This window comes from Lygodium microphyllum, chromosome 14, assembly GCF_053477565.2.
Source record: "Lygodium microphyllum isolate KBCC chromosome 14, Lygodium_microphyllum_v1.1.10, whole genome shotgun sequence".
NCBI lineage: Eukaryota > Viridiplantae > Streptophyta > Polypodiopsida > Schizaeales > Lygodiaceae > Lygodium > Lygodium microphyllum.
In genome coordinates, this window is record NC_141148.1 from 73950145 (window position 1) to 73963094 (window position 12950).

At 40.0% G+C, this 12950-nt stretch overlaps 1 protein-coding gene across 3 annotated transcripts; it reads right to left on the reverse strand.

Annotated features, from left to right (window-relative positions):
• Positions 1-826: 826 nt before the first annotated feature.
• On the reverse strand, positions 827-4864 carry LOC148025729 (putative pentatricopeptide repeat-containing protein At3g47840). 3 transcript variants are annotated; one of them, XM_087692948.1, is made up of 4 exons: positions 2257-4864; positions 1962-2039; positions 1739-1820; positions 827-1403 (listed from the first exon to the last, which is right to left on the reverse strand). In XM_087692948.1, exon 1 carries the CDS (start codon positions 4647-4649, stop codon positions 2517-2519), a length of 2133 nt encoding a protein of 710 aa, XP_087549074.1. In that variant the 5' UTR covers positions 4650-4864; the 3' UTR covers positions 827-1403; positions 1739-1820; positions 1962-2039; positions 2257-2516. The 3 variants fall into 3 exon arrangements, with proteins under 3 accessions (XP_087549074.1, XP_087549073.1, XP_087549072.1); XM_087692947.1 differs by having other exon boundaries at positions 827-1450; XM_087692946.1 differs by having other exon boundaries at positions 828-1820.
• Between the last annotated feature and the right edge of the window lie 8086 nt (positions 4865-12950).

Consider the following 12950-nt stretch of genomic DNA (forward strand, 5'->3'; position numbering starts at 1 on the left):
AACCCTTGGTGACCATGAGTATTACTTGATGCTTCAATGTCACTATTCTACATCTTGCCATGTCACTAGCTATTTTAGTCCTTTGCATATGTGCTTACAACTTTAAATTTTCTTTTTAACCCACTCAAAGGTTTAGAATGTCACCTTTTGAAGCAATCTCATCCTTCAAGCTCTGTGTAGACCTAAATGTTTCTCTTCCAATATGGTGCAAAAGACATGAAAAGCCTAGCTTGTTTGTGTGATAGACCAAGCTCAACATTATGTACGCATCTTGTAGCCTTCATAGAAATGTATGTTGGGCAGTTGATACGTGTGTCTATGTGCATGTGCATGTGCATGTACACACATGCATGAGTGTGGTACATGTGCACATGGTTTTTATTTAACCTCCCAACCAGCACAAAGAACATTCATAATAGCAGTTCAAAATGGCATCTAATAACAATTTATTCAGCATTGTCGTAAAAGTTTTAGTTTTAAGCCTTTCGGAAAAACATATGACATGTTACAAGAACCATCAAATTCTATTCGCACAATCACATGAAGTTACAAATAAGTCATTAGTCCATCAACATGCTCCTAAAACACAAGCATAACCAGATTTAAAAAACTGACTAAGTCCATAACAGAAAAATTGGCAGACCCACCCATCAACATTGGCCTGCAAGAGCAGAGACATAACCTAACTATATACCAGTTGTTTTGAAACTGAGACCTAGAATAAAGGCTTGTCTTTATTTTCAGAAAAATCAAGGTTTAATGTAGAAATAAAACACATTTGTCAAAAAAGACTTCCATACTTGGAACAAATTCAAAAACCTAAAATTTTAAGACTTAGTTTAAAAGGGTAAATACATGTACTTTGAATTTAAAAACCCTCTAAAAGATTAAAGTTATAGGTTTTTGTATCTGCTACCAAAAGTGGTTTTTGCTCACTGTCAAAGACGACCACTACCGTGAGGAAGTAGGGCTGAAGCTGAAAGGTATACATTGTGCAGGGAATCAGCAAGCAACTCAGCTCGTGAAGGGAAGTAAAAGTGTTGAGTTTACTTGCTGGTTTGGCTTGATAAACATTGGCCTCCTAATTAATGTCACATCCACTTGCAGAGCTGTTGCTGATAAATTTAAGTCACCTGCAGGTTTACCTGAATATTGCCACAAAAGGCATGCACTCAAACAGCTTTTAACGCTCAGCTTAAATTTCCCCTTTGCTGCTGCTTTTAATTAGTTCTTCAGCTTCCAATGCATTCACCGCATCAACCAGTTAACTTGCACCTCTAGGCTTCAACTCTTCAAAACCTTCTATGCCTGCAACTTCTGATAGCGCCTCCACCAACTTTTGGCCTCTGCATAGCTTCGCATCTCCTCAGGATCATCAACACCACCTTCAGTAGCTCTGAATCCTGGTACCACGTCAAAATTGCTGCGCTCGTAACATGTCAAAACTGCTCTGCTACCATGTCAAATGAACTCATTGATAAAATACACTGAATGATTAGTACTTGATAATGCACACATGCAAGTGCACCTACACACAAGGTCAACCTGTCCAGCTCCTTGATGTCTTAAGACTTTCGGAATGCACAGCTCCAAATTGTATGCTTAATTTTCTTACATTTTACATCATTGGTTAAGCTAAATCACATGCTTATAATCACATGTATTAGGCCTAACTTTAACATTTCTGCCACCTTCCAACAATTTGTCACTGAATAATTTCCTCGAACAGCCAGATTACCAGAGGCACGTCCACAATCCCAGTCCCCAATCCTATTCACCGGGCTGCTTCGAATAAGGTTATGCTGTGAAGAACTTCCAAACTGCAAGAAAGCAAAATTGAATAAAGGCATAGAATCCTGGCCTGAAAAACCATACAAGATGGTGCACAGAGGACAATCTAAAACTCCACAAAAATGATATTTTGCCAAATCTTAATGATTTGTAAGAGTTGGAAGTCTAACCATCAACCAGCTGACATGATCTGGAAATCAGGTTAGCAGCTACCATGGAAGCAGTGCTATTCTCCTTTATTTGCAATGCTGGACAAACGAACAAATCAATATCAGTTCTCCAACCCTGATTGGCTCTAAGGGCTACATGCTGCAGGTAGAGTGCATATTACATTGAAAGTTAAAAATCCTGAAAAGTCTTTTGTAAAGTTGTTACACATGGTATTCTTGGGATTTTCAAAGCCCAACATATTGGGGGTAATGGTTGTTTGATACTCTGTTAAGATTTAGTAGACACTGCATGTACCTGCACATAGTTTGTAGTTTACTGCAGTATTCACCCTGCAGTCTTTGAAGGATGCTTCAGAGCAGCTTCTCCATGATTTGCATACATCCAAAGAATCAGTTATTGCATATACAGACCACACTTATATTTGTATTAAGGGCTAGTTTACGAAGTGGACTGGAAGGATTATTAATCCTGTATGTACCAAACCACCAATTTGCAGGCACAATCCTCAATGAACCAGACTACAAATTAGTGTTTTCATCAGCTGCTTCCTTCTCTTAATCAAGCATGTGGCCAGATATCGAGTCCAGAATTGGGACATATCCTTCATGCTTCATGCCTGGACTGATAAGTTCTAACAAACCCAACACAATTTCGCTTTGACTAACACCCACAACAAACTCCTGCAACTGTAGGTTTACCTCAATTGATGTGTTCCCAGCTTTTTTCTTTGCCCCTAAAGTTATCCTCATTTCCTCTATTTTGTCTGCATCCCTCCACCTACAGGCAGCTGAATATATGTCCGCCATTAAAACATATGCAGCAGCACCTTCTTGATTTGCCTCCAGGAGCTGCTGCAAGTACCGTTCCCCCATTTCAACTTCCCCATAAATTTTGCAGGCATTGAGTAGAGCTGTTAAGACTTCACTGGATGGAGGGCAATGAAGGGCTGCAACGAACTTCTCTGCTTCATAGACACGTCCAGATCTTGCTAAAAGATCAACCATGCAAGCATAGTGATCGTACGTTGGTTCAATTTCATATTGTTCCCTCATAACCTGAAAATACTCTCGACCCTTTTGAACAAGGCTTCCATGACTACATGCAGTTAGAAGACAAGTGAAAGTTACTGAATCTGGCATCACACTGTGCTCTAACATCTCCTCAAAACATTGAACAGCCATGTTACTCTCATGATTCTCACCATATGCTTTTATCATTGCTGTCCATGATCCAACACCTTTAGCAGGGAGCTTGTCAAATACTTCCCGTCCTTCTGCAACTGAGCCACACTGACCATACATTTCTATTAACATGTTGCCCACATGGGGATCTTTTTCAAGTCCTGCTCTTCTAATCTCATTGTGTAGTTTTCTGCCTGTTTCTAAAGATCCTGTTGTAGCACAACCTTTCAGGCAGAGAACAAACGTGACAGAATCTGCATGTGCACCATCCAGCTGCATCTGTTTAAAACAATCCAACACATTTTCACCACAACCCTGTAGGTCATACCCTGCAATAAGTGCAGTCCATGCTATGGTATCATGAGCAGATAACTTGTCAAACACTTCTTGAGCTTCTGGAAGGGCACCACATCTACCATACATACTAACCAGTGCACTGCCCAGATGAAGTTCTCTTTCCACTCCCACAAAGGTTATCTGTGTATGTATTGCTTGACCTGTTTCCAATGCTTTTGTGGCAGCACAAGCTCTCAAGCAGAAGCCAAATGTGACAGCATCTGCAAAAACGCCTTCCAGCTGCATTTGGTTGTAGCAGTTCAGAACCTCCACCCCAAGCCCAAGTTCAGCGTATCCTGAAATGTATGCATTCCATGAGATTACATCATGAACTGGCAGCATGTCAAAGACACGGTGTGCTTCAGCAAGTAAGCCACTTCTGCCATACATGTCTACCAGTTTGTTTCCAACATAAAGCTCACTCTCCAATCCTTTTTGAGCTACTTCTGAATGTATCTTCTGACCTGTGTCCAGTGGTCCTACACTACCACATGCTTTCAAGCAGAGAACATAAGTTACAGCATCTGCAGACACACCCCCTTGCTGCATAAGCTTGAAACATGTGAGCACTTCCTCACCAAAACCATGTTCGGAGTAGCCTGTAATGAGGGCAGTCCAAGAGACTGCATCACGAATGGGCAAGTTGTTGAAAACATGATGCGCTTCCGCAAGGGAGCCGAATTTCCCATACATATCCACAAGAGAGTTGCCCACCAGGGGGCTACAAGCGAAGAGCTCGCCCTCCATGCCCCGTCGAATGACATCAGCATGCAATGTGTGGCCAGCAGAGGCATTGCCGAGCCTGACGCAGGCTTTCAGGAGGGCGATGTAGGTCATGTGGCTAGGTTGGGCATGGCTGTGCTGCTGCATCTGGTGGTAGAGACAGAGTGCGGTCTCGGGGTGACCGGCGAGGGTGTAGCCGGAGATGAGGGAAGTCCAGGAGTGCTCATCTGGGTGCGACAGCCCGTCGAAGACGCGGCGGGCGTCGGCCAAGCCGCCGCACTGTGCGAGAGCGGAGACCAGGGAATTGCCCAGAACAGGGTGAGAGTCGAGGCGGTGCAGGTGGAGGTGGGCGAGCAGGCGCTTGGCCTCTTGCAGATCCTTCTTCTGTCTGCATGTCTGAAGAATGGCGACCCATTTCTCCTCCGCTTGAAGAAGCTGCACCTGCATAATACCCCATCATCCTTGCTTTCTGCGCACTGCATATCGAGGTCCTCATATCAGAAATTTGAACGGGACTTGGGATGTTGCTAGGCTGGTCCCGCCTAAGAAGAGCTTCCTTAGAGGAGGCACCACTAGGCTATAGACGTTGCTTCATGCGCTGTCCCCAGGCTTGTGAAGCTCACAAGGCTACGCCTCTCTCGTCTTCTAGGTGTATCGTTGAGAGCATGTTTCTCACATAACAAACGAGTCAAATGCTTACAAAATAAGTGAGTTGTGTTAGACACCATACAAGTGAATAGGTGCCTAGTAAACTAAATGATGGTCCTAGTAGTGTACTACAACAGAAGTGGAAAAAGGATCTCGCAAAATTGGAAGATGAGATGTAATCTATCACCGAAAGGTTGGAATTGGCTAGTCATCATTATGCCTTGGTGGTAGAGCAGTTGGGGGTTGCATCTCAGTACACTAGCCAAACATAGCATTCGACTTGTGTTGACAATGTATGGATTGCAAGTTTTGATCCATACACCAATATAACATTTATCATGCTCGGACAGTCTTCCAATGACCATGGATTCTGGTCAATACTCATCTAATGTTTTGTTTAACAACATACGAGTTGGGGTTATGATCCCTACATCTAGCATGCTCTGACAATCTTTTGATTGAATGGTCAATACTCATTAAACTTGCTTTTATTGTATTATCTCCCTTTTATCTTAAGGTATGTCCTTAATTTAAGGCAATAATCCTTTGCTTACACTTATGAAAATGTGGATTTTGTGGACTTAGTTTTGGTAGAGCTATGCTCAATGTGGTGTTTGCACCATGCCTACATGTGCTTGCAATTTCTCTTTTTATTCATCATGGATACTACATTTCTTAAACCTACAAGGGGGTTGCTTTGGAAGAGTGGTATGGCTAAGTGCTTTAGAATAAAAGTGTAAGCTTGCTAGGAACTAGCTCATTACACACTACTTATTTTATAGCTTGATGTAGCCTATTGCTAACTATATGCAAGTTAGTTAACATTTTATTATATAAGTTTGTTGTACTAGTTTTACTACTAGCACATTAACAATAATACAACATAAACATAATCAATAACACAATCCTGTTGTATTAGGATAGTACTAATGTAGACACAACTAACACAATACTACAATATTAACATAGTACTAAGTAATAGCATTAATCTAGTAATATACAAACAAATATAGATATAAAACTAGCACAACACTAATTAAGCACCGAGATAGCAAAGTCCATATGCATTACTATTACTATTCTAAAGTAGTCATATAGACAACAAGTATACAATAAGTTAACATAGTAATCATGTAGTACTATCAAAGTACTAATATAGGCTCAACATTGACATAGTGCTACAATACTAAGATAGTATTAATTTGGTAATATTTGTACTGATATAGACACAACAATGGCATATATTCTAGTATTATAGTACAATGACACATACTCCAATTCTAAATAGTAATAATGCGTTACTAGTTTAATTTAGTAAAATCTACCTAATATAGGCCCAATGTAGATGGTAATCTAGCACTAAGAATGTGCTAATTTTTATGTTATAGATACTAATATTGACACAAAACTAACACAATTCTAACAAAATATTAATATAGTATCATATTGAAATGTCTTTAATACAATATGTTCTAGGAGTATTATGCAAGTACTAATTTGTATAGTGCAAAGTACTAATTAAGGACAAATAACATACAGCACATACAATTTTAATATAGTATTAACATCTAGTTTTAAATTATTTTATCCTAGCATTATTGTGATTTTCATTACAATAGTAATTTCATTTCATCCTAATTTCATTAATTTAGTACTAAAGAGTACATAGTAACCTAGTGCTAATATAATGCTAGTTACATATGTAGTTGCATTAGTATTATATGTGGTTTTTTATCCAGCCAAATACTAATAATACTACCATTAATATAATCTACATTAATTTAGTAATGAAATAGTTGGACTTCTATTACTATTTCTAGCCACTTAGATGCAAATATTGTAACTTGCTACATACTGGTATTGTTTGAGAGCTAAAATAATATAGTAATTGGTTTAATACTAAAGTATTCATTTGTAATATTGGGTACTAATGTTGGTGACATGGATATGCCATGTAAGGTATTGTGGAGAAGTCTAAGGCACATCCCTATCAAGGATATGTTTTTGGAAGCTCCTAGCACCACAATGTTGTTTTCCAACATAAAAGAGGAACAACATGGATTAACTTAGGCCCCACATGGTAACCCACCAAGAGCATCAAAACTATTGTCGTGCTCTTAACATTTGGTGAGAAATTAGTGGATCAAGATTATGTTAAACAACACGAATCTTGAGCATGTTTTAGCTATGGAGGATAGAATACATAAACATGAACCATGATGTCATAGACAATAGACAATAACTGTTACTCAAGTGAAATAGGTTCCAAGATTAAGTGCTTGAACTCATAAACACAATCTTGAGTGGCATATGACAATGATTGAAAAGAAAAAGTACAATAGCATTTTATTGAAATAAGAACCAAGTATATGCTTATGTAGCCTTTGGGTTGTTCCACTCTCCTCACTATGCTTATGAGGTACGTGCATCCCTTCCTAGAGCATGCATAATTTCTGTCACTAAATTGATTGCTTATTACGCATTCTCTATTTTATAAATTCATGTCAATAAATTAATGACTCACTTTTCTTTAAGTGTTGATGATGATCTAGCATGGCCATAAGACCATTTAGAGACCAGTATTCCTAGTGCCACTTAATGGGGTGATCAGAGCACTGTGACGGGGATATCTGGTACAGGAAGTATAAGTTATGAAGGGGGAAAGAGTGTACACAAGAACCAAGGAGTTACACATAAATGAAGATGGATTGAGTTCTAAGAAGAGGAAGTGCATTAGCATTGTGTATATGTATTTATGTGTGCATCCAGGGACTCCTGGGAATGTTTACTTGTGTGTAATGAGCATTGCATTCATTTGGGGTCATCCTCTCCCCTACAAGTCAAGGGTTAAGGTCTTTTCTTTCATTAAGAAAGACGAGAGAGGGAATTCTCTCACTAAGAAAGACGAGAGACGTGACCCTCTGGAAGTGAGGAGAGAAGTGATTTTCTCTTTCTAAGGTCTAAAATGACACAAGCTTTTGTGTGGAATTCAATCTTAAGGTTGAGGCCCAAGGCAACCTAATGAACTCTCCTCATCTATGACTTAAGGTGGTTGCATGGACCACAAGTTAAGAGTATAGTTTAAAAAGCAATTTTTGGAAAATCCATTTTTAAAATATCTCACAATAGAAAAACGATCTCTAAAAACAGGACGTGAAGATTATTGGAAACAACGAGATCTACAACTTTCATGTTGGATTTTTTTCATCCAAACAACGCACAAAGAGATATCTTGAAATTAGTGCTACATAGTGGAACAACCACATCTTGCATGAAGATCAACTCAACTCTCTCTCCAAGAAGAGAAGCTCTTGAAAGCCTATAAAAGAGGAGGCTCTCCTTGGGTGTAAGGGAGGGGTGAAGGAAGTATCAATTTGCCTGTATCCAAGAGGAGAAGAGAATGTGCAAGTGCTATGGAAGCCTTGCTGAAATCAAGTGCTGCGGAAGCTCTGTTGAAATCAAGTTCCAAGAGGAGAAGAGAAAGTGCAAGTGTTGCAGAAGCTTTGCTGAAATCAAGTTCCAAGAGGAGAAGAGAAGGTGCAAGTGCTACAGAAGCTCTGCTAAAATCAAGTGTCAAGAGGAGAGCCCTACACATATTATGTAGGAGAGAAGGAGGCTCAAGAAGAATCAAAATATGCCAACTTCCAAGTTGTGCAAGTATTAGCCAGTTGTATATCATGCAAGGAACCATGATCTTGTTTCCAAGATCTACAAGTAAGAACTGGCTTATGTGTAACAAAGGAGCTTGCTCCTTGTCCCCCCCCCCCCCACATGATGGCATGGCCCGGGAGACTAGCTCATAATAGGTAACCTAGTCAAGTTAAAGCTTGAAACTATACATCTTTCGCAAGAGTTTTTACAAAATAATATCCACTAAGGGAAACAAAATCCACTATAGGTAACCTAGTCAAGTTAAAGCTTGAAACTGTACATCTTTCCCAAGAGTTTTTACAAAATAATATCCACTAAGGGAAACAAAATCCACTATGGGAAAACACAATATCCACTATGGGAAAGATATAATGAAAATTTCTTCAAAACAATCTGTTAGAGTTTGTTGTCAATAGTGGAAGCATCTTCTTCATTCATGAACTAATTTTGATGGTTACCATTCTACACCTCTTGTGCTCTTTCACTGTGGAAACATTCACTGACCATGTGATCAATCTTACCACAATAATGACATGTGACATGATCTTTGTTGTCAAAGTTAAATCCTTGACCTTGGCCCTTTGCTCCTTAATTTCCTTTGGTGTACAATAGATTGTCTCTCTGTGCTAAGACAACTCCCTTTGCATATTTGTTTTTATGTTTAGTATCTTCATCAAGTAGAGAATGCTCAATGTCTTTAAGTGAGAGTTTTGGAACATTACTTAAGGTAGATACAAGGTTCTCATAAGGCTCTTGGTTTATATTAGACATAATAACCTTCGGTCAGGCAAGTAGCCCAAGACAACCATTAATTAGTGTGTCCCGAACAAGGGCAAGAAGTGCCAAGGTCCGAAGCTCGAGGGATACCCTCAGATTTCTTGCTAAATTGGGCAGGACTTGTCTATTTGGGAACATTGGTCAGGTGCACCATGAAAACAGGCCCTAGAGACTCGATTAGAAGGTAGGAAGAGGGTATATTTGGTGGGGAGGTGAGTAAGACACACAAGAAATTTTCTTCTCTCTCACACATTTGGTATCAGAGCTCGCGGGTTTCCAAACAAAAAGAGATTTGGGGGTGTTTTGGTTATAGCCACACAGGTGAGATCGTGCTGCAGTCGCGAGAGCACATAGGAGTGGGCAACATGAAGGCATATCTGCAACACACCACAGAAGACAACGCATCGTGAAAATCCTGTTTCCCTGCAAGTGATGGCACCCACCACAAGGCCCCCAATGAGCCAATCACGTGAGCTAGTGATAGCCAATAGCACCACCAAGGCTAAGGGACACTCCATCACACAAGAGAGCTCTCTCTCTTTTACTTGAGAGAATGACCATTTCCCTTTCACCTTTTATCCTTGGTAAATTCCTTCTGAGAGCGGAATTTAGGTGATGGGAAGTGCTTAAAAATATCTAAAAATTATGAATATCAAGGGAAAAATATTCAATGTCAAAGGCGACGGCTCGATCTAGGACGATTTTAAGCACCAAAGTGCTTTAAAGGTGCCCGAGCGACACTTGTCGATTTTTCATAAATTTTCAGACAGTTGTGCAGGTTGACACGAGCTACTGGCCAATGCGGGATGCCAAGTCGGACACCCAGGATTTTTCAGAGCTCAATTCCGAGTCCGGACGGGGAAATGGCCAAGAAACCGGTCAAGATGCAAAGGGGTGGACAAAATTTGGTCAAGTGGGCAAGTGACCTTTGGGGCCCAAATTTTATGCCACATGAAATGTGGATGGAAAAAAACGTGATGGGGAAGAAGAAGGCGTGAGAAATAGGCGCCGATTTTTGCGCCATGATCTTGGGAGATGGAGGATGGAGGCTACAAGCAACCTACCTAATCGATCATACCCCCGATCTACCCTCTGTATGCTGACTCTATCGCCGCCCTTCGCCCCTCAATTGATGGCCTGAATGCTGAGATAGAAAATCAGTCTTTCTCTCTCCTCCCTCTCTCTCTTCTAAAGGCAAGTTCATGTGGGAAGAAGAAGGAAGAAGAAAGAATGATGGAGGCTTGTCCGGCATGGATCAGATTGCTCCACGGGCTGGAAATGGTGATTTGTGATTGTGCTGGACATGAAGTGCTGCTGATTTTCAGATTTGCAGCCATGGACATGAAACCCGAAACACGCAAATAAGCGGTAATTCAAATTTTTCAAAGGAAATTTGAGATTTCATGGCTTTTGATTGATAAAATGTTGTTCATGTGGGCTAAAAATTGTTAATGTTGCTATTTTCCATGAGTACTTGTTGATCATCGTCAGAAAATCTGAAAAATATGCATCTTGTGACTCAAAATAATACACTAAAACACGTAAAATATGGAAAATCAAGGGAAAATGATGTTTTTGGGTATAAAAATGGGAAAATGAATAGGAACACCAACTAAATTTTCATTTTGCTGCAAGAAGGAACTAAGGGCCACAGCCCATAACCTATTTTGAATTTTTAGTAATTAAATAATGCATAAAATAAGGGAAAATACAAGGAAAATATAGAAAAATCACTAAAAATAGGGGGAAAATGCATTTTGGGTGCAGAAAATTAGTGAAAATTAAGAGCAATGTTTGTGAATGTTTTTGGGGACTGAAGCATGAGGATTTGCCTCAGTTCAACCCCACCTTCTTGTTCTAGTGTGTTTTTCCCGCTTTCCACACATAAAATGATGGAAAATGCCCTATAAATCTATACAACAATGCAACATTTGATCAATGGGAGGGTAGAGTGGTTAAAGTGTGTCTAAATGTGGAGTAAATGATGAAAAGAGTGCTGGATTTTGTTTGCATGCCATATAGGTCGGTGAGTAATTATAAAATAAGAGCCTAGTAGCACGAGGGTTTCCTTGGTGCTAGGTTCATGCAACGCCGCATAAGAACGGTAGTTGAAAAGCATTGAAAGGATGTTTTTCGCATGTGCACAACATTGATTTCATAACTGTTTGAGCACTTGGCATCCACAATATGCATAAATCATGGAAATATTTAAAGGTATTAGAAATCCTGGATGCACAGCAATTGTTTTCATTAGGACATTGACCCACGTTGAGTGAGAGACAGGGCATCCTAAGCCATAGGCTAGTCGTGGGGTCTAGGGAAAAGAGAAGTAAGGACAATGGTACATTCCTGTATACGATTAAATGGTACCTTGAGTGGATTTTGTACGAAATGTGTATATGTTGAGCGACGCATTGAGGGGCCAATCCCCAAGGTGTAGGAGAGTCGCAGAGGGTTGATGGCATTCAGCCGTAGGAGGAACCCCATGTGTATGTGATTCGAGCCTTTGGGCTATGTGAAAGGGACTCCCTATGAGGAGTAGTGGGTGAGAGAAAAGTGGACTACAAACAACGTAATACAAACGCAATGTTTAGGAGAGCAGAGATTTTGATAGACGCTCCTGGCCGCGAGGCTGAGGGGTTGTCTTGTGCGTAGTGACAAGGCCCGGCTAGTGCATGAGCCAGTGCCGGCCCATTTTTAGGTCCATCACCTTCTGGCACTCTGCATGTGGGATATAATCCCCTTTTTACCAAGCTTGTGAGCCCTCCATCCCCTTGTTTAAAAAAAGAGTGTTTTCTCCTCTTTCTGAGTACATTTTCTGAGATCTATAACTTCTTGATACAACATCCAAATTGCAAACGGATTTCACGAGCTTCGAGAATGATTTGAAGACAAGCTTTTAAATTATTATCATCGCCAATTGAGCTTGGGAGCACTTCCGAAATTTCGCACCAAAGTGACCTCTTGAGGCGGGCAAAAATTGGGATTTTTTAGGCTCCAACGAACTCTGATTCAAGTGCTGTCAGTTCATGTGGTTTTCTTGCATCGATGAATATCAAATTTCAGCATATTTGACCTCTGGTTTTGACTAGTGAGGATTGGCGAGGACATTTCAAATTGCTTTCTGGTGCCAGATACGCACTATCTCTACCTTTTGGGGCTTAAAATTCACTACTTTGAGCGTGTCTATGTATGTTTGAGAGTGTGGATTCTGTGCATTTGGATGTTTATGCATGGTTTCAAAGAGGATTTGGTGACTTATTTAGCTTTGCACTTTTGTTTGAAATATACAAAGAGGCTTGCTTTTGACATGTATGCTTCTTGTGGATAGTACTTGTGCAGAAATATAGCAATTTTCTGAAAGTACATTGTATTTATGTTTGCCTTACTTTTGTTGGTTTCAATTATCAATCCAAAAAAAAAATCAATTAATCAATCATGTCAGGCATTGAAGATATGCCTTCGAATGACATTGATGTAGAGGAAGAACCTCTTATGCATGATGACGAGTTGCCCTTTTCATCTAGTGATGTGCATAATTGTCTTTCTAGTTTGGAAGGCACTATGCAAGTTTTGCTTGAACAAATGCAAATTTTAAATCCAAATGCTTTGGATAAAGGTAAGAGAACTTTAAATGAGATTTTACCTTATGCATGTATGCCTGACGCACAA

Excerpts from the sequence above, each read along its gene's own strand:
- LOC148025729 (XM_087692948.1), bottom strand. The coding sequence starts at position 4,649 with ATGCAGGTGCAGCTTCTTCAAGCGGAGGAGAAATGGGTCGCCATTCTT.